At 39.0% G+C, this 27,422-nt stretch overlaps 1 protein-coding gene across 5 annotated transcripts in view; it reads left to right on the forward strand.

Moving 5' to 3' along the window:
- Positions 1 to 27,422, forward strand: part of afap1 (actin filament associated protein 1) — a 135,703-nt gene that overhangs the window by 45,576 nt on the left and 62,705 nt on the right. For 2 of the 5 annotated variants that reach the window (XM_071478319.1, XM_071478320.1), the window contains exons 1-2: positions 1,766 to 1,945; positions 21,237 to 21,365. In XM_071478319.1, coding sequence (XP_071334420.1) covers positions 1,906 to 1,945; positions 21,237 to 21,365 — 169 coding nt within the window. In that variant the 5' untranslated portion in view covers positions 1,766 to 1,905. Of the gene's footprint in view, positions 1 to 1,690; positions 1,946 to 21,236; positions 21,366 to 27,422 lie in introns of those variants that run through there. The other 3 variants (XM_071478321.1, XM_071478322.1, XM_071478323.1) reach the window with 2 other exon arrangements.

Here is a 27,422-nt window from a genome sequence, read left to right on the forward strand (position 1 = left end):
TTCATGTGAGAATGGATATCCTAATGGATAGCTTAACATCGTTATCTTAACATTGCTTCAGGGCTGCTACAACAAGCTAACTGTTGCTTTGGTTAACACAACTAGCCAGCTCCAGCTTGATTAAAAGAAAACTAAATCTGAAAAATTTTGTACTCTGACCAAAAGGCCTAAATAAAATGTAATTTTTAGTGATGTGTTTAAATCTATTTTGCAATTTGCACGTTATAATTTCTTTGCTAATTTGCTACCCACGTATGAATCTATCTATTGCTTTACCACCAGTTTGATACACTGACATACAATACAGTTGGGGAGAGTTGAAGATTTTGAAATTATCAGATACAATATAAGGCATTTGGCCTCAAAATTATTTTCTGTACTTACACAAATCAAATACTCAAATGGAATGTATAGTTTTTCACCTCATTTCCCACATTAAATGTTTTACATGGATTATTAACTTATGAACAATCTTTGTAAAATAAACATCTGTTTTATCAAAATAAGCCACTACACATTATGGTGATTTTCCTTAAGTGGAATGCAACCTCAGCTATTCCATCATTCTCATGGACAGGTGGTACTAAAAAGTGGGCCAGATCATTATTGTTTGTCTCCACATTGTTCCCTCCTTCACTCTTATGTTCCTCACTGAAAAACTGCAGTCATGAAGAAAAAAAATGTTACAGCATTGGGTAGCCTTTGTCTAACTACCCCCTCTCTGTCCTGCTCCTCTCACTCCCCCTCCTCCTTTGCTGTCCAGGTGGCAGATGGGAAGTTGAACTCAGACTGGGGATGGCAAGAGACATGTCTCTTTCCTTTCCTTCTGTATGTGTCTTCTCAAAATGTAATTAAGGTTATTAATCACCAATTTAAAGCTACAGTGGAATTCATTTAGATAGACCAAACTCAATTAAACATTGGTGGGGTTTTTCAAAAAACTCAGTGTGTGGATCATCAAAATTACAAAGCAGTTAGTAGTTATGAAGTCACAGATCAAGACCCTCCTGTAAAATACCCCCCATAGCTAAAACCACTGTATATGAACACCTCTAGTGTTTGTATATGTTTTACTGGAGGTAAACTACTGCAGGTGTTTTATAGTGTCCTATACTGTTGTGTCATGTGGTTGCATGTGGCATCTGGAACACTATGCAAACAAATTTCCCTTTTAGCACATTAAAGTATACTCAAAAAAGTGTAATTAAAGTAGCCTATTTAAAATATATGAGTATTAAACAAATGAACGCTATCTTTGCAAACAGAGAGAAAGATGGAAGGCATAAGAAAAGAGGAAGATATGCTGCCTTTAAGTGCACTCTGGTAAGTCTCATTTGAGACTTGTGCGTTAATGTGATTTAGCTGGACATAGCCTGTTATTAAAGTGAATATTAAAGTAAAATGTTATAAAGTGAACATTGAAAACTGAAAATACAAAAATGAAAACATCCGATGCCATGCCAAAATGCAAAAACTAGTTGAATCTGAGCAGTCAATGCATTATATACTTTTTATAAAACCAAATCAATTTTAATTCAACAGTCTAAGACGTTTTCCCTTAAAAAAAAGTGATAAATCCTTCAATCCGGGCTGAGAAGTTCCTTATTTCCGACATTTTTTAAATACAGCATAACTATCCATGTAGGCAGTTTGAGGGAGCGCTAGAATGGGTGGGACAGAGAGGGAATGTAAGGAGGAGGAGACAGACCCGGAGAAGAAATTCGAAAGAATCGGAGAGACGTTCCAGTGGCCGACTCGGTAGAAAGGGAATAAGAAGAGGTTGAAACAGGAGACAGAAAACGGCACAAAGTCTGTGTGTGCGTGGATTTTACTTCTTTCAGGGAGCCGTTGGGCACGCGCCTGCTCCTGTGTGCTTTGTTGGGCGGATTAGATGAGGATCACTTCATGATGAGGAGCGACCCTGTTCTGTTCACGACCAGTAGGGGTGAGTGGCTTTTTACTGACCACGAAAAATCACTGTGCCGTTCTTCATGTACAGGAATTTTTCCATGGGAAATTAAAGTGTGTCAGGACTTTACAGTGACTTTATTGCGCTGTATCAGACATAGTATCCCCTTAGTAATTGACCTATGGACGTTTGGGTTTTCACGAGCTACTAGCATAGTTTGCAGTAGCTGTTGGTTGTCGATATTTCCATGTCGTTTGCTAGGCTATTAGTCGATTTGGCTTGGTATTCCTGATGTTATTTATAATGCTACTTCTTAGCATATATTGTAGTTTTCCGTTTACTTGAAGTTTTTTTTCATGTTAAGATTAAGAAATAAAAGTCAAGGTCCGATGGATTTTCCGCCATAAACAATGGTTTAATATGAAAAAATCATTTTAAAGTTGCATACAAGCCCACGCCCGTACGCGCTGCAAAGAGCCAGTGGTGAAATTCAGCTGAAAAAGTTTGAAAGGAGTGTTTATAAAAGGTAGGCTATTTTCTCTGACAGACTGGGATGAGGTTAGAGGGAGGGAGTTGAGGGGGAGGCACAGTGGCGAGACAGTTGGCTCCTGACATTGTCCTTAGGGTTGTGGTAGGTTGTCAAGTGGCCATGTAGTATGAACTTAATGAATATATGAACAAACTCCATTCAGTCATCTGCCAATGTAATGTGTCTTTACCTACTGCAAAAATGTATCCCTCATAAATGTGAAGCAAGACCTTTTGATACTTTTGTCCTCAGGAGTTAAGACCTTGACCTTTTTATGAGCTAAGCATTTCATGTAGCACTTAAATTGATAAACAGAAACTTTTAGGCTCAGTTAAGATTGCTTGAAGCTGTTCCCTACCACAGTGGATTTTGGTGGAATCATCAGGATTAACAGGAGAGCAACATGAACTGTCAGGACACACTTCACAGGGACAAGCAATAAAGCGAGAGTCTCATTTATCTTCACTGACTCCCAGTGTGAAAACTGATGCATTTATTTTTCGGGTGTGCCATCATCTTTCTTGTGTCTTGGCATACAAGTCTGTTTCTCATTACCTCATTATTGCTAGACAAAAGATCCAGATACATCAACACCTAATTTGTTGCGTTTTTCAATGGAACATAAAATATGGGATGAGTAAGAATCATAGAATTACTGTAATTAATGCAAAGAGACTCTGCCGTTATCTTCTGCTGAAGCCACACTTTTTCCTGTACAGTTTTAGCTGACCTGTAGGGTATAAACATGGGGGCTCTGTCCTAGAACCCAACAGCAGGAGAAAGGAAAACCTACCACAGTCACTATAACCACCTTTTTGGTCTTTGGTTAGACTTCTAGGCTCACTTAACTGCTAATAAGATTAAATGCATTGGTAAACCTATCTATATGACCAGTGCTAAGGGTCTTTTATTTTACTTCATCAGGTCGTAGTCCATCTACCTCTACAGCTCTATTCATAAAAGTTATTCAGAGCATTGCTATTCATGGATTTAGCTTATTTTTTATCAGATTACACAGCTCAATTTAAGATGCTAGTGCCTAGTCACATATTACACCTTTCAGGTCATCACTGGGGTAATGCCACACTGCAACCAGCAGCTTCCTAACATGATCCTCGAATAATAACACAAATGCTCCATATCTCTAATGTCTCTTGCTTGCAGCACTGCATAGATTCCTACAATAACAAGACCACTGCTGGCAGCTGCCTGGTATCAGGTAGCCCTGCGGTGCTTCTCTGCCCAGCACTTGGTGCAGTTCTGACAGACATCCATTGTGTCAGGGGTTCTAATCTTGTTTTAGCAGCACATGAGAATGTAGCGGATCATGTTTTGGTTTGGGATATGGACAAGGGTTTAACCAGTGTGAGTTTAAGACATACAATATGCAGGTATGTAATAGATGGTAAACCCAGTAAATTAACCCTGTTTTGACTTGTTTGGCTAATCTATTTTCTAGGAGGTACATTCATAGGAATGAGGGCAGCACCCTTTAGGGGAAAAGCCATTATTAATGTTTTAGTGTCTTTCTTTATATTCTTGGGGTTTTATATTTCTGATAGTAGACACTTTGTAATGTAATGCAATGCAATAAAGCAGCATTGTACTCAATGCATAATACTGCTGAGCTAACCACCAACCAACCAGTGCTATTCTGTTTTGGTATTCATTCATTTACCTTGGTGTTTTAACTTTTGAAGCAGATAATCACAACATACAGTGGTGTCCAAAAGTCTGAGAAAAAAAAAAAAAAAAGTTTAAAATTGTTTATTGCCACTTATATTATTATTTATAGCAGCTTTCCTCACAGAAACCCTGAGTTGAAGAGCAAATTTTTTGGGATGTAGGTGATGTGGACAGAATGGTGTTACTAAACTGGCCCACTTGGCCTAGTTGGTCCTACTTTAGAGTTAGGGGTTGTTTTCCTTCTCTGCCTCTCCACCTTGTTTGAAACTCCCATTTGCTGCACTGATGCCTGAAGTTTAAAAGCATTCAACTGTCTGACACGAGCCCCTCCTTTTTGGTGGCAGGGGGAAGACAGATCCCAGGAGTGGAGAGGAGAGATGAGGAGAAATTAGTTTGTAATCTCTACCTCTTTTCCTTCAAAACTGGCCTGTCAGTAAACTGGCATGCAGGAACAGAGACTTCAATTTCAGGCCGACTAATCATAGCCCTCCCGGCCTTCTCCCTGTGTCAATATCCATCTGGAAAAACACAGGGAGAAGGATTGGGATCGCAGGCCAAGCTAGAGTACAATTCAGAAGACCTTGACTTATGCCAAACAGCACAGTTTTATATGCCTTAAAAGAATTGGCCACCGACCCACTGATATAATATCATCAATCAAGCATTAACCTTTGGACTCTTGCCACAAAATGCAAAACTAACAGTTGAAATAGTGTTATTTAGTCTTGGCACTGATGTTACCAAGGTAATTTGGGTTAGGGTTATTTCTGATGCACCTCACCAGGCATTTTTAATAGACTTATTGTTGTAATAGGATGAGCCTGTTAGCTTGTTATGCCGTCTGTCTTGGACAAAGCTTTTAGGATTACAAGACCAAAGCTGTGTTCATGGCATGCCATTAAGGGGGTGTGTGGCATAGCTAATTTAGCAGAGGTTGCGTAGAATGTGTGGAGGTTCACATAACAAGAAGTCCGGCAAATTAAGGGTGGTCCTCCAGTTGAAACAACAACCTCAGCAAAGGAGTGACTGGGGAATAGATTTGGACAAATCGATGCACTTGTGAGGACATAATGTATTCACATGTGTAATTTCAATGTGTTTATGTGTGCTATGCCGTGTTCTGACTTGTGTTTGGATCTGCCTGTCTAATAACGGATGCCCATATGGGTGTGTCTGGTGTGATGGGCCTCATGGCAGACTGGTATTGTAGGCAGGATGTAATGGGTGACAGTGAGGACTGTTTGACCATCTAAAGATAAGATACTACTGGCATAAGACTAGCCAGGCTGAGATAAATTCAGTTAATAAATGTCTTATAAATTGAGTTTGAAGGTTTCACCATAACTTTGTTTAGAAATGAAAAAATGAAATATCTGGGTTTCATATCTCTCTGATCATATGATCATAACAGTATCCAGGTTTGTGATCACGTCTGCAGGTGTGTCTTGAGTTTTCACCATCTCAGCCACTATGTAATGAATTGGAAAACTGGATAAGGTGTTTCCTGGTTTCTATCATAGTCCTCCAGGTGGTATATCCAGGTTTCTCAAAACATAACCAGGATACTTCAAGACCAATCACAATCAAGGATACTATTGTGCATGTTAACACAGTCAGTGCAATCTTTTGGTCTTTATATGTAGGCAACAAAATCTGATGCAGCACCACTTAAGGTGTGTGTCTAAACTAGTGTTATTGTAGTAAGTTAGTAAATGTAAAACTGCCCTGCTGTGTCCTCTTCTTCTTTCATATCTTCTTTAAACCGCTCTCAGCACTGCCCTATCCTTCCATCTCCAACACCCACCCCCACTCCTCCCTGTCTTCAAATCACAGTTCTACAGATGTTTATTTGTAGTCCGGGCAACATCTGCTTGTGCAGTGAACCACCTGTGCTGTTTGATAGCAATCAACCCTGCTCTGTGATGTTCACTTGGCATGTCCAATGGAACGAAGAAAACAGTCAAACCTCATAATTACAGACTTGAGGAAAGGGGTGAGAGCAAGACAGCTTGCCTTTCATCATAAACTAATGCAACATCAAGGTTCTACAAACCCTTCATGAAACATTTATGACTGGTAAAATTGCATGACTTTTGCAGCTTTTCACTAGTGGTGCAGAACAAATGTACCAGGATATAAACATTTTCCTATTCAAGGAATAGAATATGTAAACTGTGATAGTTTAGAGTTTACTGTGATACAAAAACTTTGAAAGCTCTGAAATGATGGAAAGAAGTGCATATGATGCTTTTATGACATTAAAATGCAAATGAGGAGAAGTTCTCATCATGACCACCTATGTAAGAAATGTGGGCAATTTTCATCAATTATTTTTACTGGACTATTTTTCCATGCTAAATAGTAGGGATGCACCGATTTACCAGCAGTACATCGGTATCGGCCGATATTCACCTTGTTACCTGTCATTGTTTTCAACTTAAAGTGAAAGAAAATGTCAGCCATGTGGGAGTATTACACTGTCTCGAGAAAGATCCGTGATATGTAGTTTGTAAGACGTGTTCCTGTGATTCCTCACGCCTGCAGGATGAAACCCAAAAGGCTACAGCAAGGTGTTGTCACTCAGTGGAATAGTAGGCTACATTCTACGTGCTGGAAAGCCTTCTGGAACAAACGCACACACTTGCTACAAATACTGCAGACTATAACCTCCCCGCAACTCTCACTGCGCACCAGTGGGGCTTAGTTGATAACATTATTACACCTCTCTCCCCGTTTGAACAACTGACAAGAGAACTCAGCTCATCAGAGACATGCAATTGTCATCCTCTCAGTGAGAGCCCTGAAACGTCTTTTAAGCAACAGGCCAACACAGACCGTGGTGTCAAAACAACAAAGATCACATTATTAGAGGCTGTACACAAACGCCTTGATCAAATTGAGTCAAATCCTGTTTTCTGTACTGAAACCTCACTGGATGCCAGATATAAGGACCATTACTTTGATGAGGAAGTTAAACAACGCGCACAAACTATACTTGAAGCAGAGCTGATGGATAGGCCTGCTGCTGATGCTGAGAGAGAGGCATGGTGAGACTCATGGTAGAGCGCTGGTCACACACACAGCAAGAGAGCAGGGGGCGCACAGACAAATGGTGAGGTAGCAGTGATTTTATTTTAAGAGGCCTTTTTTTTGTTTTCGGCCCCATGTTCCAGCCTACTGTTGGTTTGTGCTTAAAGGTAACATTTTATTCTGTATGAAAAACACAAAAAAGAGGTGAAAGACAGCCCTATTTATGTTTGTATTTATTTATAACTTATGTTTTTTTTAATGATTTATTGCTTTTCTAATTGCATACAAATATAACTGCATCTAATTTATTTTTCACAAAAAGTTTTTTGTGCGATGTACTGAAAAAATCTTCTCATTGGATAAGTAGTTGTACCCTATAAAAAATTCAAATATAGTGTGAAGGGCTGAAAGACTTTAAAACGGTTCAGTTATTTTTTATATTGATTTCTTTGTTTTCCTGACACAAAAAAAACAAAAACAAAAAAACATTGATGAGGAAGTTAAACAACGCGCACAAACTATACTTGAAGCAGAGCTGATGGATAGGCCTGCTGCTGATGCTGAGAGAGAGGCATGGTGAGACTCATGGTAGAGCGCTGGTCACACACACAGCAAGAGAGCAGGGGGCGCACAGACAAATGGTGAGGTAGCAGTGATTTTATTTTAAGAGGCCTTTTTTTTTGTTTTCAGCCCCATGTTCCAGCCTACTGTTGGTTTGTGCTTAAAGGTAACATTTTATTCTGTATGAAAAAACAAAAAAGAGGTGAAAGACAGCCCTATTTATGTTTGTATTTATTTATAACTTATGTTTTTTTTAATGATTTATTGCTTTTCTAATTGCATACAAATATAACTGCATCTAATTTATTTTTCACAAAAAGTTTTTTGGGCGATGTACTGAAAAAATCTTCTCATTGGATAAGTAGTTGTACCCTATAAAAAAATTCAAATATAGTGTGAAGGGCTGAAAGACTTTAAAACAGTTCAGTTATTTTTTATATTGATTTCTTTGTTTTCCTGACACAAAAAAAAAAAAAAAAAAAAACATCGGTCTCAGCTATCGGGCAAATTGTTATTTTAAAAATCGTTACTGGTATCAGCCCAGAATTACACAATTGGTGCATCCCTACTAAATAGTAATGGCTAGTGTATGTTAGTGTTTTCCAGCTGACATTCCTTACCTTTTGTCAGAACAATAATGGAGCATTAACATAGATCTCATACACTCAGGATCATTTTTTGTGGAGAAAGATTTATGTAATGCAGATGACAATTCTTATTTTGCAAAATATTAAGCACCTTTTTGGTATGATGAGAGTCCCTCAACTTCTCTGTGTGTGGGTTCCTATATAATTGTGTATATTATCCAAATGAATGCCTTCCAGTGATACCCTGCTGTGTTTTGGTGGCTCACTGAAGGCAGTAACCATGACGATGCCAGACCATAAACCAACTTCAATAAACAGCAACCACCGTCTTACTGTAACATTCAACCCACAGTACAATAAAATTCCCGAGAACCACAGAAAGTGTTCACCAACAGTAATTGGCTAGTTGATGGTTGGCTCATTATGTGGTTCAGGTTTGTCATGCATCTGTTGGCTACATCAACAGTCTGTTCTGCCTTGGGGAGGGATTTATCACCTCCAGCGGTGAAGCACACCAGGTGCTACCACTTAGAAATGGAAAAAGAATTGGTATCTGCATGTCCTATTCAGTCAGTTTCATTACTTTTGATGTAGCTTTAAATACACTCTGTAGATTTACTGTAATAAATGTTGTCCTCTAATTATATTCCCAAACTAACCACTAGGGTTGTGAACGATAAACCGATGCGACCGGATCTTCGGTTCAACAAGTGAGAGATACGGCTGCATCGGTAGCAGCCTCCTCAATCGATACGAATTATCAATGAATTCCTAGATGAATCGGTTATAGAGTCATGGATTGGGTATCGCAAGACTTTGAATCGGTTGGCGGCATTACACACGCGCCAGGTCTCTAAAACAACGCGAGAGCTGAGGCTGCCCGCGAAACAGCGTAGCTGCCTAGCTGGTATTAGCATGAGTGATAAACAAGGGACGACACAGAAAATGGAGGAGGTGGAGAACGAAAGCGTCAGCCTGACTGAAGGTGATAATGCACCGAGAAAGATTTTCAACGCATTGGGGAAACAAAAATCCAAGGTGTGGACTGTTTTTGGGTTTTATAAACAGGAAGGGAAGCTCGAACAAAGTTTGTTGTTACTATTCTGTGCTACTTTTACCTCTGGAGTTCCCATCCAACTATTCAGCCAGACTTTTTTGTTTAAAAATAAATACATTGACATGTGATTTTGTTGTTCTGTTGTGTTTTGTTTTTTTGCCAGTGCCAGTCTTTTACATATTTAAAAAGAAACTATTGTACTGTCACTTTCATAGACTTGGCTTCTTTATTATATAAAATATCTACAACAAATATTAACCATAGAATCGAATCGTATTGTTCTTACACTGTATGGAATCGATTCGTATCGAATCGGTCTCTAATAAAAGGATATCGTTTTTGAATCGAATCGTAACCTGTGTATCTAGATGCATATCGAATCGTTTATCACAGAGAGATGTGCAACCCTACTAACTACCTGGACAGGTTATTTAGTCAACTACCCGAGCTTGTTTGTCATGTGCACATCACCACAATCAAACTGCCGTGGTTTTGTTGTTGGTTTATGACCCATTGCCCAGTTCTTCCTCCATTTTTGCTTATGGCCATGTCACTTTATGTCTCAGCCAAGCATGCCATATATTGTTAATTTTGGAATAAGAGAGGCTACTCAGAAATGCTACTATGTAAAATGCCATTGATTGTCCACATGTTCATGACAGTTTGGATCGGCATAAGAGTGTCAGTGTTTTTTTATTCATTTTTATTTTGAGTGTACAGGATATGGTTTGAGTTTTTGCCACAAGTGTTTGTCAAAAAGTCCAGAAGTTTTTACTGGCCCTGTTGTGTCAGTCTGTCTTGCAGCCCACTGTGCCAGTCTTTTACGCAGTGTGTCGAGGCAGATCCTGATGTGAAAGCTTATCAAGAGTCCAGACTAAACACATCCCTGAAAGATGCTGTTAGTAACAAGACAGGGACACCTGAAACACACAGACACGTAGGATAGCGTCTGTCAGTGTGCTGTCAATCATAACAGCTGAATTCTGGGAAGAGGCAGAAAGCCCTCCTTCCTCTAACCTGGCGAAGCATTTTTGTACTGATGATAACAGTGGAGCCGCAGGGTCTCAAGTTCTCTGCTAGACCCAAACATGACCCCATTGCCTCGCACAAATACACACACACACACACACACACCACACTGAGGAAAACCCCCTTTGTTCTGAGCTCCGGGAAGTGTGAATAGCTTAGAGCAAAAACATCCCTCTGACTTGTCGAGGTGTTTTTAGAAGTTTGTATTTGCATGTATGTGTCTGTGTGTGGGGATTAATGTTTTCTTATTTTTTTTTGTTTTTTGTTTTTTTTGGAAAGTACTGCTGCTACCCTTTGTCATGCAGGCCTAGTGTTGACACAGCAAATGTGGCTAGAGTTAAGTTATAGTGCTGAGAATCCATTTCATGTGAACATAATTTAAAGTGTATATGTGACACATTTGTTAATGCTTAAAAACTGACCAAAATGTTACATCTGTACACATGTAAATTTTTTGGTATACTTGTACAGGAACACATGTAGTTTGGATAGCCAAAATATGCAACAAGTGCACAGGTATATGCTTTCATATATAATGGAATTAGGAGTAGTAGATTTATGTGTAGATATTACTTATGGTGGACAGATGGATAACAAGAAAGAGTTGGAGTGGAGTATTGACAATGAAGAAAATGGGAATGAAGGAGGTAGTTGAATGAAAGACAAAGGGGGGAAAGAACGGAGTGAGTTTTTGAAGAAGGGGTGTGAGTGGTTTGTTTGCACAATGAAGTGTTTTTCTGCTCGCCCTCAAGCTGTGTTTAAGGGTGGTCCCTCTTGCTTCATGCCCCTTCATTTTACCTTTCTGTCTTCAGTGATCTGCAGAACTTGCTTGAGGTTTTTAATCACACACACACGCACATTTACACACAGGTGTAGTTTTGTGACCACCCTAGTGGAGGTGAAGTATTGCACAGGTTGCACTAAGCTTTGAAACAGTAAATGGTGCAGTAAAGAGTGCCTGGGTGTCCTTAATGTAATGTAAAAGGTGTGGTTAGGGTGTGTGGGAGTGTGTAGCACTACAGTGGGGATGTCAGTGCTGCTTTGTGGATTTGGTCTTCTTTAAATGGAAACTGACAGATTGGTTGACATGATTGATGATGCATCCATCTGTCTGTGAAGCTTAAAGAATATTCCAAAACCTTGGGGAAGTGATGCTGTGAGGTCTTTTAGTGTAAGCACTGTTAGACTTTATTAGCTAGACTTATTTAATGGTCATTTAAAGGATAACCCAAAAAACTATGTCAGGTTGCATACAGACAATATGCTCATTTGAATTAATGCACTCATTTAATGTGGTACATGCTGGACTTAAAACGATGCATGCTGGTAAGAAACTTTGTCAGACTTTTGCCAGCATTGGGGAATGTCACCATTTCACATAACAGTAAAACTCATGGCGGCTTCAGTTTCTTTCCTCTGGATACAGCAACTGGGATCCACCTCTGTGATGATAAAACTTTGCCCTGATTGGCTTCGCTGACATAGATCACATGTTGTACGTTTTTATTAAGAACCTGGTGTCTCATAGTGGTCAACCCTCCCCTTGTCATTTGCTGGCAGAATCAGTTCTGTAAAGTTGGCTATCATACCCAGATTTTTATTTGTTTCAAACAATCCCGGTCTTTATTCCTAAATAATTCTTAAAAGAATTCATTAAGTATCTACATTTATTTGGAATAAAAACGTACCCCAAATAAGGAAAGGATACTTGGAAAGACAAAAGGGGGAGGGTGGTCTATCCTTACCCAATTATTAATATGATTATTGGGCAGCGAACAACCAGAAATTGATATTTTGGGTCTCTGATTTATCTGGGAATAAATCTTTGGGCTCTTGTGGAGCAACATTCAAGTAATCTAGTATCACTTCGCTCCTTAATCTGTGCCCACTACCCCAAAGTAAACCCTATTGGACTAACCCCTATTTTGACAAACATCAATTTTGCTCCATCTTTTCAACTATGGCATGGGAGTGGGATCACGGGTGTGAAGGTTCTCTTAAAGAGAATGAACTTAATTTCCTTTGAACAGTTGAAGAAGGACTTAAATATTCCCCAGTCAGATTTCTTTAGATATTTACAAGTATGTAGTTGTGTCAAAACATATTTCTTCCTAACAAACTTACAGAGTTCTTGGATAGATGACTGTCTGAATATAGATTCTGTTCTGACGTCTGGTGTGTGCACTATATGATAATATTCAAAGGGGTCTCCCTACCACTTAATCATTTAACAAGGCAGTGGCAAGAAGAGTTGGGAATTCCCATATCAGATATAAACCAGCATACTGCAGTCACACTGTTACACTTCTCATCATTGTGCATTAGACATGGGTTGATACAGTTTAAGGTTCTGTATAGGCTACACCAAGTAAACTGGCCAAACTCTATCCTGGTTTAGACCCTACCTGCAACGGATGCAATCAAGACACAAGGCAGCCTCAGTCATATGTTTTGGATATGTTCCAAACTGCTACCATTCTGGAAAGGTATATTTAACACCTTTTCAGATACACTCACTGGCCACTTTATTAGGTACACCTTTTCAACTGCTCACTAACGCAAATATGTACAGGAGACTGGAGCTACAATTTGCACGGGCTTACCAAAATTGGACATTAGAAGATTGGAAAAACATTGCCTGGTCTGATGAGTCTTGATTTCTGCTGCGACATTCCGATGGTAGGGTCAGAGTTTGGCGTCAACATGAAAGCGTGGATCCATCCATCCTGCCTTGTATCAGTGGTTCAGGCTGCTGCTGGTGTAATGGTGAAGGGCATATTTTCTTGGCACACTTTGAGCCCCTTAGTACCAACTGAGCATCATTTAAACGCCACAGCCTACCTGAGTGTTGTTGCTGACCATGTCCATCCCTTTATGACAACAATGTACCCATCCTCTGATGGCTACTTCCAGCAGGATAACATGCCATGTCACAAAGCTTAAATCTTCTCAAACTGGTTTCTTGAACAGAGTTCACTGTACTCAAATGGCCTCCACAGTCATCATATTTTTTTTAATTTATTTTATTTTTAATTTTTTCTCACAGTCATCAGATTTCAATCCAAACGGATCATCTTTGGGATGTGGTGGGATGGGAGATTTGAGTCATGGATGTGCAGCAAACAAATGTTCAGCAACTGCATGATGCGGTCATGTCAGTATGGGCCAAAATCTCTGAGGAATGTTTACAGCACCTATGCCACGAAGAATTAAGGCAGTTCTGAAGGCAAAACGGGTCCAATCCGGTACTAGCAAGGTGTACCTAATATAGTGGCTGGTGAGTGTATGTGCAATGTAGTTATTGATCCTAACCCACTGACTGCATTGTTTGGGTTATTCACGCAGGGAACACCAATTACAAATTATCAGGCTGTTGATATAGCATTTTCCACCTTTTTGGTTGGAAAAAAGTTATGCTACCATCTCACATGCACTGGTTGGAGGAAGTAATGTCCCAACTTGAACTTGAATAACTGGGCTCCACACAGAAGTATTATAAGATCTGGCAACAGTGTTGCCATTTATTCGCTCAACCCCTGCATACCGCTCTAGCTCTCGCTCTCTCTCTCTCTTTCTCTCTTTCTCTCTTTCTCTCTCTCATTTGTGCACAGACACACACACACACACACAGAGGCATATTGACAAAAGACCTGTGTGTCTAAAAACACCACATATACCTGTTTATTTGCATATGAAGTGAGATCCGATAACAAGTGTTCACCCAAGACACGTGGATACGTATTTTAATGCCAGCTGTAAACAGACATTCTTAGAGCTGCCCACCTGTGATCAGATCACTGAAGACGCATGTTAATACCAGGTCTGAACAGGGCCTTTGAGACTGAGTTTCCTGCTATCAATGCAGCGTAACTAGTCCCCTTCACTGCTGTTTGTTTTACAACACAATATCTCAAAGCTGACGACTCAAGTTCAGTTTCCACACACATCTGTGCATGCATATACTACATGCAATATCATGACTGATCTCAGATGGAAGCTGAATCAAACAGCTTGAGAAGCACTGCTCGCCTTGCTTGCCATGACTGCTTTATTTTATTTGTAGCTAAAATACTGAATATGTTTGTACTGCAGCATACAGTATATAATACAACTTCAAGTTGTATTTTTCATGCTTGACAATTGCATTTTGCAGTTTTGGTATAAATTCTAATAGTATGGAGGACAATTAATACTATTTTAAGCTGTGTTTGAATTTTTCAGATTGTGTTAGAGATCAGGATTTTGTTTGCTGTGTCTGTTGTGTTGAGGAGTCATTTTGATATAAGATATTAAGATATAAATGGTTCTGGCAGCTTCAGTTTCTGCAAAGATGTAAATTCCTTTAAATGTTAGGTAATTCCTCTGCATTCCCTGGCTTTATTTACTTCAGTTATAGGGTCAGGGTACCTTTCACCCCCTTTCTCTTTTGCTAATTTTTGGACTCACTCCCTTGATAGCTCTCTCCTACCTCGCTCCTGTAGGAAAATCTGGTAAAAGCAGCTGAGTATCCAGCCTCAGAGCTGCTGCCCAGTTTTCAAACCTCCACTGCAACTATGAAAATGAATTATAGTTGTAAGGAAATTTACATTAATGTCTCTCGGAGAATTCATTGTCAAAACATAGAGGTACTCGGATCAAAAGTTTTGGGACAAATCTCCTTCATCACTTGCCAGCTACTAGTGGTCTCACCTGTTGCTGGTTAATGGTAGATAACTGTGTGATAGGTAGAGTGAGTTATGATCAGATCTGGTATTCAAACGTGTTTTTAGGGGGATTTTTGTTGCGTCAACGCAGATATCTGGCATTAAGTAGTTTAGAGTATCTAGTCCCTACTGAAAAGCCTTATTGTGGAGTGGTGGTTTATTTTATAATTATAATTAAATGTATCACAACTAGCTTGGCAGGGGGTGTGAGCTCCATCTTCAGTTGGACTTTTCATTCATAGATTCCAAAAAAATTTCATCCATATTTTTCAGTCTTGGAACAGTTCTGCTTTACATTTTTCCTGACATGAGTTTAGCCAGAAGCAAGTGCATTGTTAGCATTCCAACATTCCTTCAATAGTGTTCAGTAGCTGCCTGAAGCCTCTGAGTGGCACAGGGAATTAAATTGTGAAGACAGAAAACGTCCTTTCATTCATATTTCACATTGATGTTTCTTTATTTGTGATGCATTTACACAGAAACATTACAAAGACACCCTGTTACACTTGGACAGATTGTGCTGCTTCCACAGAGCTGCCCGGAAATTATAGCTAGCTTTGCTATGTTTTCATAGCCTAGCCTATTAGGTTTTAGCTATTAACTCTGCCTACACTGCAACTTTTACTCTGACTGGATGTTTCCAATGGGGCTTCATTTGCTCAACACAAGTAAGTAAATGAAATCATTGAACACACAAACCACCTGCTGCGTAATGTAATCAATTTTGAATTGAATCCTGAGCCCAAGAATCAAATTCCAATCGTGAGATTCTCTGAATCATGCACCACTAATCATGACTTTGGTAAAAAATTTAGATTTTGTCTCATAACTTTTGAGGGCAACACCATACATCATGCATATGATATAATCATGTGCACATGACAGCTTGTGATGTAGAGTGATACAATGTTTAAGGCTTCCATTTTGGAAGCTCATGGCACAATTTTCTGCTAGTTTTCATAGCCATGAAATCCTCAGCATGTTGTATTTTGTTGTGATGTTTCAGTGATATTAACCTGCATTGTGAGCACACATAGCTTGCAGACTATCTTGAGACTGCAACTATGGATGTTTTGTTTATTATGGATTAATGTGTCCAGAATAATTGCTCTGTCAGTGTAATAAAAGAATTGTAGTGACAATACTTATCAACATTTCCCAGAGCCCATAAATGTCTGGCCTGACCAACAGTCCTAAAGATAAAACGTTACTATAATATTAGACCAGGGGTCAAGTAAAATTAAACGAGTTCCAGTCAGACAAAACTTGCCAAAGCAGAGGTCCGGAACATTATTTATGTTGACTCTTTCCGTCTTATATCCCACTTTCCCCACTTATTTCTCTGACAATTGCCTCTCATGCCTCTCCTCCGTGTGTGTATCCCACTCAATGATTGGCTGAGTAGCATCATGTGACCAGTGCCCTTAAGCCTAGAAAAGGCGTGTCAGCTAAAATAGAAACACTATAAAAATGTAATTATTTATAGGTTATAGGTTCAGGTCAAGGTGTCTGGGTCTGGATCCAGACTGTGGTCCACGCATCAGTGACTAAGAAAAGCAGAAAATCCTCACAACTGAGAAGCTGAGACTAGAGGATGTTTGGCATTTTTGCTTGAAAATGTTTGTACATTTTAATCGGAATCAGAACCGTTATCAACAAATTATATGTTTATAGAGTAACTGAATACAATTGTAATAGGTGCTAAACTGTGTGTTTGACTTTTTGTGTCAGAAAAAGTTTCACTCAACAATTGTTGATGTTTTGGTCAGAATTTGGGTTGAATTAATTAACTTCTTCTTCCTCACATCACTTGCTGGGTTTCCTTTATATCCAATGCTCTTGCTTTAAATTTTTTGCTCTTATGAAATTTTCATATTCACTGAGTTGTCCTTCATTCTCTCTTGCTGGGACAGGTTTGTCATTACTTAACACAGCCGTAATTGTGAGGAGGTAGGAGTTTTGATCTCCCTGGTAATGAAAAGCTGCGATTCCTTTTAAAATGTTATTTTAATGTTATTGATCATGACTCAAAAAAGTAACATCAGCTTTACATTACATTACAGCAAAAATGATTACCTTTTCAAACTCCATTTCCCTTGGCTGGTCAGAGTCCAGGTAATATCATATATCTATCTATCTATATATATATATATATATATATATATATATATATATATATATCTATATATATATATATATATATATATATATATATATATATATAGATATCTATCTATCTATCTATCTATATATAGATAGATAGATATGTGTGTATATATATATGTGTGTGTGTGTGTGTGTGTGTGTGTGTGTGTGTGTATATATGTACATACATACATACATACATACATACATACATACACAGAGGCTTCATGACAAGGAATGGACCTATCAGCTGTCTACTGCTAATGACACTGAATGTAAATAATACACACACAAACACCTACACACTGTTCATTTTTCAGTCATCTGAATTAAAGTAACTGAGACAGATATTGCAGTCTGCAAATCTGACTGGTATATGATAGACATGTCTCCAGTTTTACATAAAACAAGACTAGGACAAAACCTAGTAAATGTTTGGACCGCCTATGGTACAGTCCTGATTTTGTAATTAAAGACAAAGACTGTGCTGTGATTTCTGCTATATTTACTTGTAAAATGATTGCTCAGAGAGAAAGTTAGAATAGACAGAATATCTTTCAGATTTTGTCTTTCACACAGAGCACAGCTTCTGTCTGGGATCTACAATAGTTTAGCATTCATTTACCTCAACTCCAGAACATAACAGACTTGTATTAGAGGCAGCTGTTTATTTCTAACTCCCTCTGTTTGATATGTAGAATTGGTCCTAGGGGTATTTTAAGTACAAAGCCTCTTTTTCAATCACTCAATGCGCTAAGTTGGCAACACTTCAAGCTGTAAACACCCCCTTAAAGAACCTGTTTGCACCAGAAGCTCCAACTCAGTGATGTGACATTTGGCTGACCAGTGGTGGAAATATGATCACAGTCAAGGACATTCAATATAGGGCTGTTGCAGTCCAGCCAACAAGTTGTTATTTTTTGTGTTTATTTTTCGAGAGACAAAAAATGTATATTTTTGCATTTATTTATTTTAAACACCAAACACTGAAACACTGTGTGCATGTGTGTGTACTTTGTTGTACATTGTTTCATCTGTGTTGTCAAATTCTGCAAAACTGACAGCACAATGCAGTGACTAAATACATGATCCCTGTTTTTCACCTTTTTAGGGGTATTTTTCTTCTTCACTTACACGGATATCGTTTGTAGATCATGTATGCAATGTATCAAATATTGCAGAATCACTGTATGGTGATCATGATTGTGGGCAACATATCACAATATCATGTCATCCGTTACTCTGTGATTCCCATCCCTGAGAGTGTGGGTTTTTTCATGTGGATACAACCGTGAAAGTGCGGTTGTGGTGAACAAGTAAAGTAGACATTAAGTGCCTCCCCACTTCTTTTCTGCAGTTGGAGAAGAATGATTTCTTAACAGAGGAGAATTTAATGGTCCTCAAGTTCCACAATTCCTGTCACATACACTGTAAAAACAAAACAAAATTAATTTTTTTTTTTTTTTTAAATCTAATATTCCGGCTGCTAGGGCACCAAGAAAATACTGGAAAATAATGGAAAATAACTATGACTTTGATTTTACATGAGATCTTGTGTTTTTTGGCTTTTTAATGTTTAATGATAAATAATAATATCAATAATAGTAATAATAATAATAATAAATGTGTAAATAATACTTACACATATAAAAACAATGAAATAACTTATAAATATGGTCGAATGCTGCCATAATAGAAATCATCCATAATAAAATTCCAGTGCTGTTATTAGTTGGATTTTATTATATAATTTAATGGAAAAACTATTTTATATTTAATATATTACAGCATATAATATTTAATTTAATAAAATGATCTACCACCCATTAAACATTTGATTTACCTTTTACAATATGTGAAAATACTGTATAAAAGAACTGGGAATTGGGCTTATAACTGCAAGAATCTACTTTTATTTCAGATTACATTGAGTGTAATATCAGTTTTGATATATTACTTTACATATAAATCATGTGTATTTGATAGATCTTTAATGTTAAAAAAAAAAAAAAAAAAAGTGTGGCCAACTATAAAATGAACAGATTTCTCTCATAAAAACATCCAAAACACTTATTGAACAAATAATTATGATTACAATTACAACTACTGTAAATTTTAGATCATAAAGTATAAATTACATCCATTCATTAGCTATACCGCCTATCCTGCGAGGGTCTTGAGCCTCAAAGGGGCTAGAGCAGATCCCAGCTGACATGGGGAAGGGCGTGGTACACCCTTGACAGGTCCCAAGTCCATCAAATTGCCAACACATAGAGACAAACTACCATTCATGCTCATATTCACACCTATGGGCAATTGTAAAGTCACTAGTTAATCTAACCTGCATGTCTTGACCTTGGGCCAACCGACAAAGTTGGTTGCACCAGTGCTACCAATGGAAAAGTTAGTCTGGAGCCCCACAGTGTGGCTCAGGGTGTAGCTGGAAAAGAACATAGTGAACACATCATCATTAACGCCACTTGCCCTCTTTAATCTGCAGCTGCTTCCCAGTATGATATCGTCAGATGTAATCAGATGTTGAAAGGCTTGAGTTGCACCAAAACAGGCCGTGACTCTCAGTTTGAGTTATCTGAGCTGTGCAGAGCATGGCAGCTCAGAGTCATGCTTATAAACTCAATCTGATGCTTTCCATATCACAGCAAGCTCTCAGATATGAGTATGTGAAGGTGTACAAACATAAACACACACTATGACACACACACACCTAAGCGTCTAGCTCTGTACTGTATTTAGTTTCTGTTGTTTTGTTTTGCTCTGTTGGTGTTGGCTGTGTATTTTCCACCAGTACCTATAATTCTGCTGTGATATATCTGTCAGATGGGTTGTCAGGCTGCTGGGTCTCTTCAAAGGAATGGGCCCCCACACCTGTTGTGCACAGGGGTGCACAGGCCACACGGTGATTGCCACATGTATTAGCATTTCCTGCACATGATATCCCCTGTCACTGGGACTCTTATCAAACCTGTAAAGTTTGGGACTGATTGGACAAAGTATAACAGAGTTACATTGACTTCCTGTTGCAAGATTTGCCACACCACCTAAGTGGAAACTCATAATTTTAGCAATTAAGCACTTTGCTACACCCATGGGCAAGACCAATATGAAAATTTTCACCAGGCCTGACATGTGTGCAATTTTTCATGAGTTTTTGTGCATGGGAAAGCCCTCAAAATGGCAATTTATTTTTTTAAGAATAATAATGATAATAAGAAACACTACAATTTCAATAGGGTCCTCATACCCTCTGGTGCTCGGGCCCTAACTATTACCTACCTACCATATGACCTACTGTCCAGTGGTGCACAAATGACTTTGTGACTTAACTTGGACTCGAGCCTTTTGACTTGGAATGACTTAATTTTTTCTCCACAAGTCCAAACAATAAAACCCCTGTTATAAAACATGTGCAGTGGTTTAACTTTAATGAAAAGAAATATTTTAAATCAAGGTTTGTCAGTGCAGACAGATTGAGGTGGGTCTTTGGTTGTCACATTTACATGTTAAAGCTCTGCAGTGGTCAACAAAAAATGGGACGCCATTTGTTATATCTGTAAGTTATGTACAGAATGTTACATAATCGTTTTTATAAGACAAAACACAAAGTTTAGGACCTGATACGGGACTTGTCTCTGAGCTGCATAACCAAGACTTGACATGTATTTGCAAATGGCAAAACATTTACTTTGCCCCTACTTCCCATTTGCTTCATACCTCAGTTGTGCACATATATGTTTTTTTCTGGGTTTGAGGGATTGGTACTTTTTAAGAGTTTAGATAACTGTTGACTTGTTTACAACTTGTCTGATCATCTGGCTGCTCATTCTTCATTGGATTTTGTTGTAGCAATTTTTTCATGTTTCCAGCAGGTCATGTTCTTGGTTGCTGGTATGAATAATGTAAGAGATTTAATAAAGATCCTTGGTTTCCAAGGTAATAATTGCATCCCTCAATATATGTTGTCTGTGTATTTGATCTGCAGCAATGGAGGAGCTGGTGTGTGAACTTCGCCTGTTTCTAGACCTACTGGACAGGGAGTATCTGAGCGCTGGGGTCCGAGAGAAGAAGATGCACCTCTCCAGTATCCTCCACAGAGTTCTATCTGACAAAGGTGAGATCACAAGCCAGAATGCAATATAACGCTCTTCATGCTCTTCTGGTGACGCCATGATAGTGTTAGCTTTGTAGCTCATGAAAAGGCCCTCACAGCCATATTCAGGATAAATATTGAGACATACACTACTATTCAAGTATTAACAATAAATTGAATATAACCAAAGATGGACAATCACTCATTCTCTCCAAGAACCACAAACTGAGAAGAGAACAAACACAAGGAGGGTGAAGAATAATATGAAAGATTTAACTGCTCAAACTGAAAAGCTGGAAGGGAAATTGAAGTAGATGGAGGACAGAGTGAGATCAAAAGAGGACCGAAGAATGCAACACGGGTGGGCTATTAAGTACCAGCTACACAGAGAGGCAAGCTAGTATAGAAATGCTCTGTCCTGGACAACAGAGCAAGGCGTAAGAACCTGGTAGAGTGTGTACTATGAAGGCTTAGTCCTAACCGCAGTGGCCCTGGTTCCAATCTGACTGTGGCACTGCATGTCATTCCCCCTCTCTCTCCCTGACTTTCCTGACTCTCTCAGACTGTGTCTGTCAAATTAATCACAAAAAATGGCAAAAAAAAAATTACCTGTGGATTTATGGATTTATAGAGGGAAAGGAAAAAGTTACCTGCCACAGTTTGTGACTTAACTCTTAAAGAAATCTCTATCCACATGGAGAGAGCACAAAGGTCCCTTGTGGACAAACTCAGAGTGGAGCCATAACACGATCTATCATAGTCAGCTATTTAGACTATTACACGAAAGATGTTGTGTTGCAGCAGACTTGGAAACAACAGCAGATAATTTACGAGGGGTAGAGAGTGTATTTTGATTAAGATTACTCTTCAGAAGTCCAGAGAAAATGTAATGAGGTTCAACAGGTGATTTAACAATTTGTGTGAGAAACACATCAAAGCCCAATCTCCATTCCCAGCAGAGATCAGGATTTTTCTAGACTCTGGAGTCAAGGCTTTAAAGACATTGGCCAAGGCTGTGCCCGCACTTGAGAGAATAGAACAGATTTCAGAGAAAATCTGAACGGAGAACTGCTACAGGATCCCTGGTCAGTTGTCAACAGAGGGGCTAGGGGAAGAAAGGACTATCAATTCTGTTGGAGATAGAGTTACATTTCTTCTCCTTCACACAAACAGCTGGCATATCAATTGGCCCTGGTTGTCCAGCTAGGTCGGTTAGGTAGGAAGTATCCCTTTTCTTTGCAAGAAAAGAAAGGAAACCGAAAAAAATAAAAATAAAGTTCTGGTTTTATCTCATTTGTTTCTGCAAAGGTTCTCTGATACATGGAACAGTATTACATAAACAGGCAGCCATATAGAGGCTAACCAAAACAAAAAACAAAAATGGCATTAAAAAGGAAATCTTAGAATACACAAGGTTGGAAAATCTCTAATTTAAATATATATATATATATATCGCCAGTCTGTCACAGGGCTGACATATAGAGACAAACAACCAGTCAAACTCACATTCACACATTTAGGATTGCCACTTAATCTAATAAGCAGGTTTTTGGAGTACCTGGAGGGGACCCATGCAGACATGAGGAGAACATGCTGTGCACTGTGAACACTGTGACCTTGACCTTTGACCCAGTTCATCCTTGCATCTAAGTGAATGTTTGCGCCAAATTCCCTTGAGGAGTTCCCAAGACATTGTGTTCACAAGGTCAACACTCCATGTTGTGAGGTCACATTGACCTTGACCTTTGACCACCAAAATCTAAACACTTCATCTTTGAGTTCAAATGCATGTTTGTGCCAAGTTTGAAGAAAGTATAAACACTGCAAACCCTGGAAATGATTGAAGATATAAATGACCCCCAGAACGTTGCAGATTGTAAAGATGAAGAAACAAATAAAACATAACAGAAGTTTATGGATGTTCAAATATGTGTGATAAGTTAACACATTTATGAAGTTGTAATGCACTGATCCAACTTATTTGTCCTTCATACCAATTCTGATACAGCGTACCAATATGATGCCAGTAATCTCAGTGGGATCATTCTTATGTATGGTAGCATTAAGATGTGACATTCACCAGCCACTTTATTAGGTACACCTGTGCCACTGCTGGTTAACGCAAATATCTAATCAGCCAGTCAAATGGCAGCAACTCAATGCATTTAGGCATGTAGACATGGAAGTGCTTCCCACAGATCTGGAATATACTTGTGGTGGTAACCAGGCGATGGGGCGATGGGATGGGGGGTCCGTCTCCTCACGCCGTATTCTCTTAAAATAATTTGTCATGTCTGTAAAATGCATGCACGATGATGGTGAACTTAAGCTATAAACCTGTTCCCGCGTGATTTGACATGTCGTGCAATCAAACATTTGTTGTTTTGAAGTCATAACATACACAGCTGTGTCTAGCCGGTCATTCCCCTAAACTCTCCCTCAGAGGCCGACAAGGCTATACGGATTAAAACAGCTGCAACTTACCTTGTCCGCAACAGTTCTGGTCTGCAATGTCCAACTTCTGTCTTCTTCAGAGCTGTATTCCCACTGGAATGTTTCTCCTCTGATAAAACCTATGTCTCTTCAGTTAAAGTGTATTTCTGTCTTGCTAGAATGTATCTCGTTGGATTAAATCATTAGTAGGCCATTGCAACATTACTTGCAGGGTATTTTCTTAATATGAGGTAAGCTAGCCTATAGCACACATATTTTTTGGACAAAATCTTGTCATGAACACGTAAGCTGCACTTGTCAAAATATAGAAATTATTGCAGCATTTTATTGATATTCTAGTTTAGGGTAAACTGACAAAGAAGAAACTAGAAGAGGGTCTTGCAAGCTTAGAACACCTGAATGGATCCATGCCAAACAAGGATGTGTGTTTTCACTAGATGACATGAGGCATTGTTTTCTTCCTTCCAATAAGGATTTGTTTCATTACGATTTGAATAACGTATTGTCTGTAAGAAACTCAGCAGGTCTCACGTTCACCAGTGACAACAGCTGAGCCAGCAGGGGCGTCTATACTGGGTAATACTTTTTTCGTAAAGGCTACATGCGGACCACTGTAATAAAGCTCCACTGTAATAAAGAGGAGCCTAGGCTACGTGATAGTCACGGACAAGCCACGTTATAAGACACGGTTAAAGCAAAGGTAGGCGTACAGGGAGGCTACTTTTGATGAATTAAAACAAAGATAAATCTGCGATGCATCACCAATTGTGTTGGGTGAAATGCATCATCTAACTTCAATTTACCTCCTCGAATGTAAGAGGATTAATCAAACTTGTCAAGTTAAAGCAGGTAATAAATGGGATAAGGCAATTAAAAGCCAAAATAGTATTCCTGCAGGAGACCCATTTGACCCTGAGGATACAGTTAGAGTTAGGAGAAGATGGCTGGGATGAGTGTTTTCAGCTTCTTTCAGCTCACATTCACAGGGGGTAAATACTTTGATACATAACTCTGTACCCTTTCACCTTATTGACGTTAAGGAAGATAGATTTGGCAGATACCTTATAATTCAATTTGAGAGTCTTTCAGTTAGATTAAATTTGGTCAGTGTTTATGAAACTAATGATGATAACCCATCCTTTTTTGGGAACTTATTCTTATCTCTAGCTGTGTTGCCTGGTAGTTCTGTCATTGGTGGAGATTTCAATTGCACACTCTAACCTGAAATAGACAAATCCAGTGGGATAGATACCTCTCATCCTCAGATTCGAAAGGAGCGCCTCTATTGTATTGAAGAATTTCATTTAGTCAGTGCGTGGAGAGGAGAACATCCTGACAGACTAACCTTCTCGTGTTATTCTAGTACTTGTCAGACATTCACCACAATGGACTACTGTTTAGTCTCTGCTACTTTCGCATGTACAATTACACATTGTTGGTATGATAGCATAATAGTTTCGGACCCTGCTTCAGTTTCATTGGCCTTGAACATGCCTCACTCTTTGTATCACCCCATAAGATGGCATCTTCACTCAATCTGGCTCAGGGACCCTCAATTCATAGAATTTATTGGTGCACAAATTGATTATTATTTTGAAAATAATACTAACCAGACATCTGCTGCTATATGTTGGGAAGCCCTTAAAACTTTCTTAAGAGACCAGATGATAAGCTATACAAGTTTTAAGCATAAATCCTCTAGATTGGAAATGGAACAGCTTGAAAAAAGGATAAAGGAAATCGAAACAGTTTTTTTACCAGTTATTTTTAGAATTAAACAAACTACAAGCTTAATATAATATTTTGTCTATTAATAAGGCAACTAAAAGTTTGAGGAAAATCTAACTATGAGCAGGGTGAAAAAGCTAGTAAAATCCTAGTTTAGCTATTAAATGATTAGAGGCTGAAAGGACAATAAACTCAATTCAGACAGTGTTGTGTTTCAGTAGTTATCAATTATTGGCTGTCAAAAAACAATAAAATATTATTATTATTAAATTATTAATTATAATTAATGAAATTATAAATAATCATTTCAAAATTAATTTGTTATCCTTGGGGGCACCAGCCTTAATGGCAAAAGATAGCCAATATTGTGCAGTCTAAAAACTGATTACTGTTGATTTGGAACCTTGATTAATAATAAAATTCATATTTACGACAAAAGTTACCACATCAAGAGTAAGTAAAGTTGAAGGATGTAAGTTCTACTGAGAAGAGGCTGGCAAGATTCTTCCTTGTGCAACATTAAAGACACCAGTGGATATACTTAAAAGACATTTATTTACAGGGTTGTAAATAACATGTCAAATCTACTATATACAGGTGTGTGTGTGTGTGTGTGTGTGTGTGTGTGTGTGTGTGTGTGTGTGTGTGTGTGTGTGTGTGTGTGTGTGTGTGTGTGTGTGCCGAATCAAACGGTTGCTGTGTGGGGCGGCCCAGTAGTCGAGTGGTTGGGGCGCATACCATGTTGAGCGCAAGACGTTCCTAGCAGGCAGTCACCTGTTCGACTCCTGACCAGTCCGACTCTTTCCTGCATGTCATGCCCCTCTCTCTACCCCCTTTCCTGTCGGTCTCCACTGATCTATAATAAAGGCAAAAAACAATTTAAAAAAAAAAGGTTGCTGTGACCACATGACCTTAACAAAGCTACCATAAGATGGCAGTAAACAGAGAAACTACTCAAGGTGGCAGGTCCAAAGATGGCTGCTAGGACCACATGGCATGTGGGGGAGGGAGAGTGTGAGTTTCTTTATTCAAAGCCAGTTCAGGTAGTCAAAGAGTGCCTGGTTAAAAAGGTGGTTAGCTACATGCATGTGTGTGGACATACAAGTGTCAGTTAACAGTGTGGCTAACAGTAACATACAGATAACAACAACAAAGCTCAGATACATGAACTAGATCTGTACATGTACATCAGCAAAGTTAACAATCATGTGCTTAGCCATGTTGTGCTACGCTGTGGTAGTTAATGTTTCTCCCTGTTAACTTTACTCAGTCCTTAGAACAAAAAGAGAGAAGGTCCTTTCCAGCGTTGTCTTCACAAAGTCCAGAGAATTTGTGTGACGTCCTGGTGGAGTGAAGTCCTGTCTGGCTATGTGGCTTTGGTGTTGCAGAGGAGACTGCTGGTCGCTCCTTTGTTTAGTTGTTCCACACTAACTCTGCTGTTGCTCCTGTTCAAGGTAAACTTGTTCACTCTGGGTACGGTAAGCAGGCAATTTGTTGCTGCTGTTAAAAAAAAGTGGAGTGGAGCAGTCTGCTGTGAGCAGACCTGGAGGAGAGCTGCTGGTCCAGGTAGCAGGTAGGAAGGAGGCCCAAGAGGAGAAGAGCTTCCAGGTAGCAGTTGTGCTGACCTGGGTCTGGAAGCCTTGTTGCTCCCATGGTGAGGGTCAGAGAGAAGAGAGAGAACAAAGGGGCATAGCTGGTTTTATTGTTTGGAGACACCTTGGGTCACATGTCACACAGTGGCCAACACTAACTGGTCAGTAAGGGTCTATATGAGAGATACTCATCTGGTATGAAAAGTGGAGGATTGTGGGGAATGATGTTCACAGGACCCTTCCTTTATCTGTAGGACAAAAGAACATGTGGTCTCCCACACCCTGAATGATCTGAGTCCCAACA

This window comes from Trachinotus anak, unplaced genomic scaffold (assembly GCF_046630095.1).
Source record: "Trachinotus anak isolate AG129_WGS33_773 ecotype Australia unplaced genomic scaffold, CSIRO_AGI_Tana_v1 ptg000005l, whole genome shotgun sequence".
Classification (NCBI taxonomy): Eukaryota; Metazoa; Chordata; class Actinopteri; order Carangiformes; family Carangidae; genus Trachinotus; species Trachinotus anak.